Source organism: Orcinus orca, chromosome 7 (assembly GCF_937001465.1).
Source record: "Orcinus orca chromosome 7, mOrcOrc1.1, whole genome shotgun sequence".
Classification (NCBI taxonomy): Eukaryota; Metazoa; Chordata; class Mammalia; order Artiodactyla; family Delphinidae; genus Orcinus; species Orcinus orca.
This window is the reverse complement of record NC_064565.1, coordinates 31,740,519-31,754,968: the sequence shown is the minus strand read 5'-3', so window position 1 is coordinate 31,754,968 and position 14,450 is coordinate 31,740,519. Positions and strand designations below refer to the sequence as shown.

Sequence of the window (14,450 nt, the reverse complement as noted above, 5' to 3'; positions counted from 1 at the left end):
TTTGTTGTAAAATTTTATCATCCTTCCACCTTATTCTATTATAATTAAAACACTCTTGACCTACCTTATGTATGTTTTACAGATATTCCCAGATAATTAGAAGACATATTCTTATATCTTAGTGAAGTCATTCCATTTAGAGCGTGGAGGTGTGCAATGTGTATGTGAAAAATAAGGAAAGGAGATTTGGATGAGAATGAGTGATTTAATTATTCTATCCTCTTGGTCCTCCTTAATGCACCACTACATGATTGATTTGCTTGCTAATATCCCAAATATAAGTAATAAAAGAATATAAGGAAACATCTCCGTTCCTTCAGTGCTGTAATCTAGTGGATTTGACCATGTAGAGATAGCCTCAGCATTACAAATTAATCTATTATTCACATAGTGAATATTCATGAAATGCCTACCGCACTTGTGACTGCCTTGGTAAATGTTGCGTCTGTTGCAGTCCCTACCTATGATATATGTCACAGTCAATTTCTAAGAAGAAATGCAAAGATGCAATTTCAGCTCAATATGATAATAAAAGTATGCACAAGATGTAGTGGCATATGTGAGAAAAAAATGCTTCCTAATTATACTAAATAAAATTTTGCAGGACTGGCAAAGCTATTAGAGAGAAATAGAAAAGTAAGGGTCACATAAATATTTAGTGTCCTTTTTTTCTAATACTTGTTGTTAATGTCTTCTTTGAACTCATAAAAATGCTTGTCTTTACTACTTATATGCTGCTCCTGCTACACTATTGTGAATTGTTAGTCATTTTTCATGTGCATACCTTCTGTTCCTTAATTAGCTTATAAAGTTTCTCACAGTAAGAGCTTTGTCTTCCTTGTATACCCTCCCAACCAGTCTTTGTACAGCACACCACATTCATTCATTTATTCACCAGATGTTTACTTTGAGCTTACTATGTACCAGGCACTATTCTAGGTGCCAGGGATCGGGCAGTGAGCAAAATTAAGTCCCGGCCCTCAAAGAGGTTATATTTCTGTGAGACAATACAGACACTAAACCAACAAACCAATAAATATGTAATGTGTTTGACAGTAATAAATGCTACAGAGAAAAATAGGTTTTGTAAGGGAAATGGAGCATGGCAAGGAAATAATTTCTGTAGAGAGTAGTCAGGGAAAGTTTCAGTAAGAAGGAATACTTGAGCTAAGACAGAGCTGTGCAGATAGCTGGGAAAAGAACATTCCAAGCAGAAGAAAAAGTGATGTAAAGAACCTTAGGCTGAACAGCATTTGGTTTGTTTTAGGAAGAGGAAGGTCTTATTACTAGAGGGGGGAGAGTAGAAGGATAGTAGGTGAAAGAGACTTGAAGGATGTGGGTAGATCTTGAAGGTCTTGGGAAGGAACTTTACTTTTACAATTGGATGAGATGGAAAATGATTAGAAAGTTTGAGTGAAGAGGAGAGAAATTATCTTATTTACTTTTTAATAGGGCGACAGTGGACCCTCAGTAGAGAAAAGGCTCATGAGGAAAGGGAGTCCTGAGGCAAAAGTGGAAGCTGGAACTAAGTTAGAGGTTATTGCAGTACTTCAGACAAGAGTTAATAATGGCTTGGATTATGTTATAAGTGGAGAGTGTGAGAAGTGGTGGAATGAGGGGTCTGATTTGAAAGAAGAATAAAAAGAGACAAAATATTTGGTTATAGGTTGAAGATGAGAGTAGTTGGTGATGGATTAGATGTGAAGTGTGAGGAAAAGTGATCAAGGACAATATGAGGTTTTTAGCCCAAGAAACAAAGGATGGAGGTGCCTTCCATCATACCACCAAGGCATGGGGAGCTGCCATATGGAAGACTGAGAGAGAAGTACGTTTCAGGTAGAAATCCAAAATTTGTCTTTTGCAATCAAGATTGCCTTTTCTTACATACAAGTGGAGATACAATGTAGGCAGTTGGATATATGGATCTAATGTTGGCAGAAGAGAATAGGACTCTTCATATAATACTTAATATTTATACAAAAATGATGCTTATTTTTGTTGATTGATTCACTCTTTCAATCATGAAAACATATCAACTCATAGTTTGACAAAATTGGAAAAATGAAACAAGTCCTTGCTTTCCAGATATATATTTGAAAATGGTATCTCTGCTCTTATTCATGCAAGTGTGTATCTGACTTAACCATTGTTGGGAACAGAGGCTATTTGGAATTTTCCCCCAGACAGGTAATAGAATTTAGACTATATTTCATTTGAAACAGAATCCCCAAACTTACTGATAAATGGCTTTATTATGCTAATTGCTTTTTCTTTATTTCCATAGTCTGTCTGTGTGCCAGATGGTAATTATATTGGTCTTAAAGGATTTGTTCTTCAAATGGCCATGTAGGTCACAACACAAACAAACACTTACTTAGTTGGTGGCAAATTTATTATTTAATGATTTGTCCCCAGTGTCTCTCTAGTGGCTGTAATTGCTACCCTTTATGCATATGCATGCACATATATTTCATTTATAGTCTTTAGGAACATTTTTCATTCAAATATTCAAAAAGCACTGTTATTTAAAGACTCTATGATAGCATAGAGCCATTCTTCAAGTATTCTTAAGCCCATTTGTACAAAGAGAGTTTGAAAAAGAATGCACAGGGTTTGTAGTTGACATTTGGGAAACTAGTACCTCAGAAGGAATAATTAGTTGATAAGGTATTTTTAAGGTTTTATACATTTTGAATGACCTTATACATAAAACACCCTTGATATATTTTAAATGCCTTTATGTTTCTTTCCATTCTCTCTCTACTTAGAGACTTTGTTGATTATCCCCAGTAGCATTCTCTTTATATGTAGAGAACTCAGACATAAGAATAGATGTTAAAAGAAAAACTGTAGTCCAAAGTAATTTGGTTTGATATCAAGATTGCAAATTCATGGGGGATAAATATTTATTGAGTTAAAATGAATAGGAAAATAAAGAAAAAATAAAAAGGATGTGATAGACTGTTTCCACATGTATTTCAAAAATGCTTTAAAACATTTGACTAGGTTCTCTCATGTGGTTTTAATACCTTTCTTACCATCTTTGTTAGTAAATTTTCCTGAAGAACACTTAAACTCCAGCACACCCAGGTTGATAACCCCCAAAATGCTGATGCAATGTGCTCCTAATACATATATCGATCCCTTTTATAGTGTGTTTGTGTATGTTTTTTTTTCTTTCTGTTTTTTCCATAGAAAATGATACCATCTACTGGACAGACATGGGCTTCAATAAAATTAGCCGAGCTAAAAGAGATCAGACTTGGAAAGAAGATATCATCAACAATGGCTTGGGAAGAGTGGAAGGGATAGCTATTGACTGGATTGCTGGTATCATCCATGGCTTTCTCTGTTTTTGTTTCACACCTATATTGTTAGTGACTCAATCTGCTTCATAAAAATGCTCTTTCTGACTCATAACAGGGTTTTTTTTTGTACTTCTAGCCACAGGGGTAAATAGCCTCTTTTGCTTTTGGCTTCACTCTTTCTAATGCTTTTGAGCCTTTGGATAAGTGTTTTTATGTAGAAGTAGATTATGTAGTATTAACTTTGCCCAGATCTCCTGAGAGCCCCACGGGGCTGGTAAACAAAAGTGTTAGAAGTTCTCTTTTGCCTGAAGCTAGTAGAAAATGAAAATACAGCCCTTCCTCAGGTGAGAGAAATTTCAATTTATTTTTAACATATAAATGTATCACTATATGGTTTAAACCACAGACATGTGAGATTAAGAAGTATTTGCATATTTATTTATAGCTTTCTGCTTAGGAACTGCACATATTAAAAAAGAATTAGGAAGTAAATGATCTCTTAATAGTCATGTGAATGTTCAGAAAGTTAATTTTCGCTGAATTAATAAATAAGTTTTTCTCATAATTGTATTATAAACATGTTTGTATTTCTTCTAGGTAACATATATTGGACGGATCATGGTTTCAACTTAATTGAAGTTGCGAGACTCAGTGGCTCTTTTCGTTATGTAATTATTTCCCAAGGCTTGGATCAACCAAGATCTATAGCTGTGCACCCAGAAAAAGGGTAAATTTAACGTTTACATATATTTGGGGGGTTTTAAGTGACTTAAATTTCGTTAAAAGAAAAATCCAGAAATTGATATTAATATTTATTTTTAGTCATAATGTCTGAAACAAATCTCAAAACTATCTTAGCTAAGCAGAAGGAAAAGTTTATTTTCACTTTGTCATGTATATTTCAGTACATATTTGATAGGTTCATATTTATTATGCCGTTCTTTAATGTGTGTGTAAATCCAAATGATACACCAACATTTTTCTAGATTATCAATTTAAAGTTCTGCCCTAGAACTGTTTACATATTAGGTACTCAATTATTTGCCGAATGAATGAAAGAACCATTTGATAGCCAAACTCGTTCTCCAATATTTCTAAAGCTTCAATTTCCATTTATGTATCTATAATTGCCATATCAACATGTTCATCCCAAACTTTTTTTTTTCCTTCTTTTTCTTCTTGAGATTCAGATAAGTATGTCTACCTGTCTTCATGACAGTACCATTTTTCCATTTGGACACCCAAACTGTACATATCTAACACTGAAATGAATTCAAGCTGACACCAAATTCTGCTGATTTTTTTCTTCCAGATATTATCAATCTACCACCCTCCATCTTCACTACCTCCACCCTGATTAAATCTGTTTTTGAGCTACACACATACCCCTGCAATAAGTTCCCAATTGATCTTCTAACCTCACCAGAGTCCAAAATTTCTGTTATGATTCTTCTTAATCAGGCCCTATGTAAATTTTCAGCCTCAAACTCCTGCTCCTGCCTCTTTGCTATCTCAGTCTCTGCTGGACTTCCTAGTTTTTTGAAATGTTTTCAAATATTTCCTATTCTCTTCCACTCTCAGTCTTTGAACAGCTTCCTCCCTTTACCTGCAATGTTCTCCTTCTAACTTTCACCTTGATAAATTTTATTTATCTTCTCCTGGTTTTACAAACAGACATTCTGTTATATGACACCAAAGCACCCAGTACTTTCACTTTTATAAATTATATTTGCTTATTTATATTTATTTGCTTTACCATACTATGCACTGTTTTTCACTGGACTGGGTAATGTCTGTATTCTTTCGTAAAACTCGATGAGAAGAGCCATGTGTGTTTGGTTTATTTCTCTATCCTCAGAGCTTGGTACAGTGGTTGGTAAGGAATAAGTTGTTTACTGATACATAAAAAAAAGCAGTCCTAGTATAAAATTTTATATTATTCCTCACTATTGTGTTTCTTGCAATAATAATTTCTATTATTACTTTATTTTAGAGGTTTTTTAAAATGTTTTTTTTTTTTATGTTAGTAAAACTCCTGTGTCTTTTGGAGTGGAAAAAAGTGAAGCCATGGTGGTCACACAAAGGTGTATTAGATAAACAAGTATAAGCAACACTGATTTAGGGTGAAGTCAATCTATGTAAAACATCAACTCTCACGAAAATCTACATTCTTTCCTATTTGTTATATGTTTTATGTGCTTTTTCCAGTGTCATTACTGTCTTCACTTTCTTGACAAATGCTATAAAATTAAGTCATACTATCAGTACAGTGAAAGAGGAAACAAAGAACGTTCATATAAGAGAGAAAAATAATGCCAACAAATTTGTCATGCTTCAAGCTAAAACTAAGATTACAATATAAAAATTGAAAAGATGCATTGGTTAGGATTGCTCTTGGATGCAAATTAAAATTTAACTGGAATGTGTTAAATCTATAGATTTTCTTTCTCCCTTTTCAACTACCACCTTTACTAGGTTATATTTTGTCTTATGCTTGATGTTAAGGCCCCATTGTTAGAGCACACTTGATATATCCTCAGAGAGTATGTTTACACCTAAGGAAAGAGAAGGGGATAGGAGAAAACCTTTTTCTTGCTAGACTCTATTGTTTTATTTGGGAAGAGAAAGGTCTTCGTGTTAATCCCTTTGTTTTTTTCTTAGCCAGAAATGGGTTACATGCCCATCCTTAGATCAGTCAATAGCCAAAGGGAAGAGACTATCTTGACATATTTAGACAAGTTATGTTTCATCACCTGGGCTAGGATAAGGTCCCAGACCAAACAGTATACTCTGAATATCTGAACAAACTGAATTTCTATTAGTACTAGGGATGATTTGAGATGAATTTCGAAGAGACAATATGACATCTTTGGTATCTCTCTCACATATCCTATGTTCAGTATACCAGGAATTTTGTTACCTTTGGCTTCAATCTACATTTATGCTTTACCTACTTCTCACAATTTTCATTGCTACCACCCTAGTCTGAGTCGTTGTCATTCTTACCAACATTTCTGGATTGTGGTTTATCATCTTCTACCTTGGTATTCCTACAGTCTGTTCTTCATGTAGTGGCCTAATGATCCTTCCAAAATGTAAGTAGCTGTTACTGCTTTGCTCAGAACTCACCAGTGGGTCCCCTTTCATTCTGTTTAAAAGCTTACAACAAACGTAGAGTGGTGTTATTTCCTCCATTTAACAGATAAGGAAACTGAGTCAGCAATTTAAAATATATTACTCTATCATTAACATGATATGTGGGAGAGTTAGGTTTTTCTAAACTCCAAAGATTATGCTATATTATGTGTGTATGTATATATGTGTGTGTGTTATGTAACATGTTTACATATATGTACACACATACATATAGTGTTAAGCATTACAGAAATTAATAACCAAAAATATCAAGCATATAAGAAAATAGTTTTAACAGTTTTAGCATAAAATTATAATAAAAATGTAAAGATTAGAGCTATAATGAGAGAATAAACAATAATGAGAAAATGCTGGGAAAATTAGGTAAAGTTTTTAAAACTTTTTGAGTTGGGTCTGACTTCCCCCGTAAATTCTCTTACCCACCACTGCATGCCCATGGACACTTGCCAGTACATATTAAGAATGTTGAGGGAAGGTATAATTTTGTTTAGTTCCAAGAACAAAACACATGACTCAGTTTAGTGTGTCCACATCATACCTGTAAATTTGAATATAAAAATGTCTTCTAATGTGATGATATTTTTAAAATCTCTTTTTCATTTGTACTTTACAATTAAGCAATAAATCATTATTCCCTCAGTGGAAAAAAAATGATCAATTGCTGGACTATGAATAATTATTCTGATGGTAGGAACAAATATAATTTGAATGTTATGAAATATCATAGATACGTAGGAAATGGGTTTGTTTTGAATAAAGAATTTCTTCCCGTCATATTTATAAGTCCAAAACTTCATTTTATTGTAGAGAACATCTTGTGCCTGGCCTATTATCGATTCATGCAGTTCAATTTAACAGGCCTCTTGCTGCTAACTAGTCGCTCTGTAGTTTTCTTTTGCATTCTATTAAAACCTAGTCTATGGCCTCAAGTTGTTATTCCAGACCTTCTTAAGTATCTTTTGTACAGTCATCTTAGCATATAACTATACTTAACTTCTCTCTAGGATGATTGAGGACATCAGGCAAAGAAACCCACATGTACTTCACTTTTTTGTCAGTTTATTCAATGAACACTCCTCGAGTGCTACGCACTGGGAACCAGGTCATGTAAGGACATCTCCGTCTCCTCCTCAGCCTTTAATTCAGTACATCTTGACAAAATAGGACTACTGGCTATGTGAAAGACACAAGTGGACACTGTAAAGTATGATGGTATAAATAAGATGTAGCTTCTGTTCACAACAGGTTTTCTGTTTAAACTTTTAGTTTAAACAAGTACAAAACTTGAGTTAAAAAAATAGTCTCATAATGTAAAGTAAGACTAATTTGGGGGGCATAAAAACACTAGATTGATATAACTCAAGCTTAAATCTCATATCTAAATTTCATGTTAAAGTGAAAATTTTCATACAGCTATTATAAAATGACATTAAAATTTCAGAAAAAGGAGATAGCATATGATTAGAGTAGAAAGTACAAGTGAGGGTAGTAGCAGCAGTGGTGGTGATTAGGAGAGTCTTTATTGAGGGAACCTGAAGGAGAAAGGTTTCTGAGATGGAGTGGGAATATTTTATGTGAAGAAGAAATAGAATAATTTAAAAATTGGTAGTGGCAAAGCAAAGGCCATTGCCAAGAACAAAAGTGTGTAAGGTACATGTAGGGAAGAGTAGGTAATGTAGCTTGAAGATAAGTTGGGACCATAAAATTGGCAATGGGATTCCCCACGTTTTAAAACTCCATCCCCAGTTTACCAAGTGAAACATAAACTGGTCCTGGACCCTCTCTCCTAACCCTTCCCACTGGCCCCAAACCACATAAGCAGAGATCAGAAGTATAATGAGAGTTTATTGAAGTTGTAGCGGTCTTTAAATTAAGGAATTCTTAGAAATAGTTCTTTATTATCCAAGGGAGAGTGTTATGGAGGAGGCGGAAGGTTCTTTCTCAGCCCTCAAACCAAGAAATGGAGAGAGTAAGAGGCAATAAGTGGGAGACTAAAATAAATAGAAAAGAGCAGTAAATGGAAAAACTGTGTGACTTTTTCATGGCAAGTCCTCAGGCCACAAGGAGTCAGATCAAATTTGGAAAGAGGGAAGAAGATTTTAAAATACATATGAGATTTAAGTTTGGATTTAGAAAGATCTAGTCTTTTTTGCATGAGACTGAATCTTAACAATATCATTCTGTTTTTAAATAGAATTCTCTTGGAGGTCATGGATTCTTCCTGAGATAGCAAATTCTGGAGAAGAGATATTTAGTAGAGTATAAATAGAATCAGGAGTTGGATAAGTGTAAAGTTATTCCTACTTATTCCAACAGAGTTCAGGCTCTTCAATAAATCATGGTAGTAGATGAAATTATCCAAGGAAAAAGAAGTCTAAGGACAAAAATGAAGAATGTTTGCAGTTAGGAGATAATATGATTAAGAGGAGAAAAAAAGAAAATTAACAATAAGGCAAAAGAAATAGGAAAGAGGAAAGAGGAAAAAAGCCATTTCAAGTCCTCAGGAAATCACTGTATCATAGAAATCAAGGGAAGAGTTTTAGGGAGAAGAATGTGCCTGCAGGAAAGAGATTAGGAGAGATAAAAGCAGAAAACAGATCATGCAATTGATGATCAGGATGACATTTTTAATTGTTATGAATTTCAGGAAACTGGCAAGAGCAGATGCCAAATATAAAGAATTAATAAGTGAAAGATAATTAGAAAGTAGAGCCAGCATATTTAGACTACAGTAACAGAAACTTTGACAATGAAGGAAAAGAGGAAAAAATAGCAAGTTTATTGAGAATGTAGTAGAGCACACAGAAAGTTTTTCTTAGTATGGGGTCAGGGAGTATGGGCACATATTCATAGGCAGAGGGGTGGAAGAAAATGCATGTAAAGAGGAGACAGGGCTTCCCTGGTGGTGCAGTGGTTGAGAGTCTGCCTGCCGATGCAGGAGACACGGGTTTGTGCCCCGGTCCGGGAAGATCCCACACGCTGCGGAGCAGCTGGGCCCGTGAGCCATGGCCGCTGAGCCTGCGCGTCCGGAGCCTGCGCGTCCGGAGCCTGTGCTCCACAACGGGAGAGGCCACACCAGTGAGAGGCCCGCGTACCCCCCAAAAAAAAAAAAAAAAAAGGAGATAGATTCCAAGGAGTGTAGGAGGAACCTTGTCAAGGAAGAAGCAATAGAATGGAACAGGAAGAATGGAGGACAGATAGCAGATAGATAAGGTTTGCATCTTAAATCGGGTATCTCGGGACTTCCCTGGTGGCGCAGTGGTTAAGAATCTGCCTGCCAATTCAGGGGACAAGGGTTTGATCCCTGGTCCAGGAAGATCCCACATGCCATGGAGCAGCTAAGCCTGTGCACTACAGCTGCTGAGCCTGCACTCTAGAGTCCACGAGCCACAACTGCTGAGCCCACGTGCCACAACTACTGAAGCCCGTGTGCCTAGAGCCCGTGCTCCGCAACAAGAGAAGCCACCACAGTGAGATGCCCGCACACCACAACGAAGAGTAGCCCCTGCTCGCTGCACTAGAGAAAGCCTGCGCACAGCAACAAAGACCCAACACAGCCAAAAATTAATTAATTAATTAATTAAATTGTTTTAAAAAATTAGGTGTCTCTAAAAAAACAGATCCTGTAATGAGAATTCAAGTCAGAAGAAGCCAGATAGGAAAGGGGCCAAGCAAAGGTTCAACTGTGAGCAAAGTCCAGACCTCAGACCTGCCTTTTAAAGCTTTGGAGGGTAAACCTCACTTAGCAAGGGAGCTTGACTTTGAACTCCCACCCATTTATTCACTGGATAAGGGCAAAAATCCTGGGGAGACATACACTCCCAAGATTTCTGGCTCTCAGCACTACTTGTGAAAGAAGAGATTCTAGTAGCTGTCCTCTGAAGAAAGTTGGATGTGTGAGCTACTAAAAACAAAAGGACACAGGAGCTGGGCACTGGAGTACGCAGAAATAGGAAACAAGATCTGAGGATGTCTAAGTGCAGCACCAACAGTGTCCACTATGGTTTGGAAGCCCAGCTTGGACATTTCCTACCTTTGGGATCTTTTGAAGTATCTTGATCTCAAACGCTTATATCCTTTTTGGTTATTGGGAAGATTAAATGAGGTAAATTTAAACGGGAGGATTAAATTAGGGAAAGTTCTCTTCTTCTCTTTTTGGAGATGAAGTGAAAGAGATAGAGTATAGCAATAGAATATATTTTAGCGGTTAAAATTAGTAAAATTGAAGAAACTCATAGATGATATGAGTAGAGTTAGCAGCTTTAAATGAATAAGTAAATTTTGGTGAAACTATTGTGGTGAATAGAATATGAATAAAGTATAATATGAATAAAAGGATTCCAAGCAACATGAGTCCAGCTGGAATGGGTTTCTAGAATCTAATGGGGTATTTATATGACCTTGAGTAATAGTGCTCAGCAACTTAGCAGTAGCAAAATAATGGGGAAAAATGGGCTAAACGAGGAGCAGGTGGTGACAGATTCAAAGCTGGCAATTGTAAGGGAATAACTATGAGTTGCTAATCAGGAGGTGAGGTCTAGAAATTAGTGATGAAATGGAGGGAAACCAAGAACGGGAGATCAGAGTAATGTAAGGCAGAGGCAAAAGAGAGACGAAGGTCCCTGGAACAGATAAGATGAGGAACCAGGAGCTGGGATGTTCATAGGATCAACAACATGAGCCATAAAGTCCCTAAGTATGTCTGCTAGAAGGGAGAAGATGGCAAAATTGTCAGAGATTAGTAAAGCAGTTAAATGGATTTGGTGGTTAATTGTAATAGAGTGACTATGTGATGGTAAGGGAAAATGGAATCTACAAATTCATAATGTGAATGCTTTGAAATAAGTGCATATAACCTCAGAGAAAGTTTTGTTTTTTCTTACTTAAATCTACTTCGCTTTTATTCTGGACACGATGGCATCTATTTCTTCAGGCATCTCATTGCAGTAACTGTTCTTTTCTGTTCGATCATCTTTAACTTATTACTTTCAATGAAGCCTTTCCCTTTGCTTTCAAATAGGCTCAGATCCCTCTTATTTGAAAAGAAAAATACTGTCTTATTTTTCTCTGCACGTTTACTTCTCAACTTCTTAGAATAGAAGTAAATGTCTCCTCACTTAACTGTTGAAATGAATTTTCAGCTTTAGTTCTTTCCAGGAATTTCTAAATTTATCCACAGCCAAATCCAGATTTTGTTTTTCAAATTTTTTTTCACACCCCTTGCCTTCTCCTTGACATTTCTCCATCATTTATCTACTCAAGAGTTTATTTTTTCTGTTACCTTCTTTAACTCTGAGTTTTCTTGTCCTCTTTGACCCCTTCCACGTATTTCCTCTGAGCATTGTATTTCTCTTCTGAGCATCTTTCTCCTCACTTAAAGCTCTGTATGCTATTTTCTCTCTTGCTATATTTATCTTTTAAACATATTTTCATGTTTCTGACATTAATCACTACATCACATCCAATATTTCATCTTCATTCCTTTAATTATATTTACAATTTCTTTTAGAAATGATTTATTTGAACATCCAACTGTCACTGAAACTTACCATGTCCTCCTAGTTTTCATCTACTGACTTTCTTTCCTAACCATGGCGTCTCTTTTTGTGTTATCGTGGTTCTTTCGTCCTGACAAGATTGGAACTTACTTCAGACTTTCCATAGGTTTTCATCACCTATTTCCATCTGTCTGTAAATCCTGTCATTCCTTATCTCCAGCTGTCGCTTAGGTTTTCCATTTCTCTCCATTGTGACTCTGAGCTCAGCACTGACTTAGCCGGAGGATCTCAGTAAGCACTTTTGATTTATTAATTTTGAGCCCCCCAAACAAGATTTACATTTCATCCCACAGAACAAGAAATCTTTGACATGCATAACAATATTTTAAATATTGTTTCTCTCTGTCTTCACTTCTTAAAAACTTTTCTTCGATATTAATTGTCACATAGATAGATATTTTTCAGGATTCATAGTTAAGAATTGCTATGCCTTTTCAAATATTAGGTTTATTTTCAGGAAATGTTTATTACTGCTTGGAAACATTAGTGATATGTGTCTTCTAATACCTTATCTACATGTTTACTGATGACTTCGGGGTCGGGGGAGAAGGACTTATAAATGACCACTCTATGTAAAAATTTGAATAACTTTCACCTGGAAATCAAACACTGATTTCCAGGTAATATTACATAGACATTTAAGTGTCAAAATTCATATCACAGGAATAAAGTACAGCATTTTAATATTCTGTTTGATGTTAAAACATGGCAGGTGTATTGCCAAGAGAAAAGGTGAACCATAATGGAGTAAATTAGCTGAATCCAAGATATAAATGTGCCTTGAAAAGTGGGCATGAAGCCTGTTTTTGAGCAATGGAGACTTGAGGTCTTTTAAAATGTAGCCATATGCAAAACAGAAAGTGTATATGAATTTAGTTCAGCTTGAAAATTCAGTTTCTCCCCTCCGTTGACTTCTTTATTTTTTTTGGTAAGGCCTCACTCTCTTTAAAAAACTTAAAATGTAATAATTCTCTTTATGCTAAAAAGTCATTTTCTACCTACAATAAAAAAAAAGATGCATAGAAAGTCACAGTATGATACCAAAAAAGTTGGTTAACCTCCCATGATGTATGATCTCTAAGTGAAACACAAATACTCTGTGATTTTTTTTTTTTTTCTTGTTAGGCAGTAGAATCTACATTGCCTCTCTTAATTTAGCTTTATATCTCTACAACCATAAATAACTTTCTGAAAAGTGTTTCTTTCCATGGCACAGATTCAGCTTTACATGATATTTTGGTGTTCAAAAAGTACATATTGTTAAATGGTCTTTCATTGACTATATATACATATATGCTTTTGGAATATGCCCAGTAATATACAGAAGGTCTTGAATGACAGTTTAACATCTGTTGAGATAGCAAAAGTATAGCATAGTTTAACACCATCTCCTAAAGTATCAATGTATTTTACATCTGAAGACGAGGTAACATATAAAAAAGAAGGAATTAAATTTTGCAATAGAAATAGTGGTAGAATCAGGGTGATAGTTTATAATATTAATATACCATGATGGTCAAGTAATTCAGAAATACCACAATTATTCCCCAAATCACAGCCACCTTTTTCTACAAGTCTCTGGGGCATACAAATTATAAGGACAAATGAAAGAAAAGTGCGATACTATTTTTCACTAGGAATTTTCCAAAAAATTCTCTTCTTTCAAAGATAGTTAGGTCTCACCTACTTTTTTCCAATATGCTTTATTCTCATTTCTTAACCTCTAAACATAAATCTTGGACCTTACCTCTCCCGCTAAAATGAGAAAAGAAGGACTAGAAATTATCAAAATGCCCTGGGTTATCATTGCAGCTCTGAGCTGGTGGAGGAGAAAGAGATCCCAGAAAGGTCATGCCACTTCCCATTGTAAGAGGGAGCCCCTGGCCCAGACCACCAAAGCTATGTCGAATGGAGACCAGCGATAGCCACACAAAACTGTAGGACCTTTTCCTAATTTCTTAAGGGATCTGACCAATAAAAATGTGGTAAAGGGTAAAAAGAGGAGTTTAAGATATTCCTTTCTCTATTTGCCTATAGAAATCTCCTCAGTGTGTTTTGACATGGGATATCCAGAATAGGTTGCATATGACTGCTATATAAGATGGTTTGGGGTTCATGAAACAAATTAAAATTTTCTGTATAATATTTTAAGAATTCCAAATCAACTCATGAGCACTACGAGTCTAGGCCCTAGGCATCTCAGTGTTAAATATTTCATAGGAAAATTCATAGATTATAGGGAAACATCAAATATTATATACTGAAAATACCAAAAGTGAATAAAAGATGGACCACTCAGGAAAACCATTGTTAAACCATGTAAGTAGCAAACGAATATCATATATGTACACATAAATGTATATGTTTATGTACATATTTATTGAAAGGATGGGCAAGGAGGCAGGCTGTAAATAGATACATAAAATAA

At 35.4% G+C, this 14,450-nt stretch overlaps 1 protein-coding gene across 1 annotated transcript in view; it reads left to right on the top strand.

The window, feature by feature from the left end:
• The window catches only part of LRP1B (LDL receptor related protein 1B), a 1,810,989-nt gene that overhangs the window by 1,317,736 nt on the left and 478,803 nt on the right, over positions 1 to 14,450 (top strand). The window contains exons 36-37 of the mRNA XM_049711954.1: positions 3,196 to 3,330; positions 3,906 to 4,035. Coding sequence (XP_049567911.1) covers positions 3,196 to 3,330; positions 3,906 to 4,035 — 265 coding nt within the window. The remainder of the gene's footprint in view (positions 1 to 3,195; positions 3,331 to 3,905; positions 4,036 to 14,450) is intronic.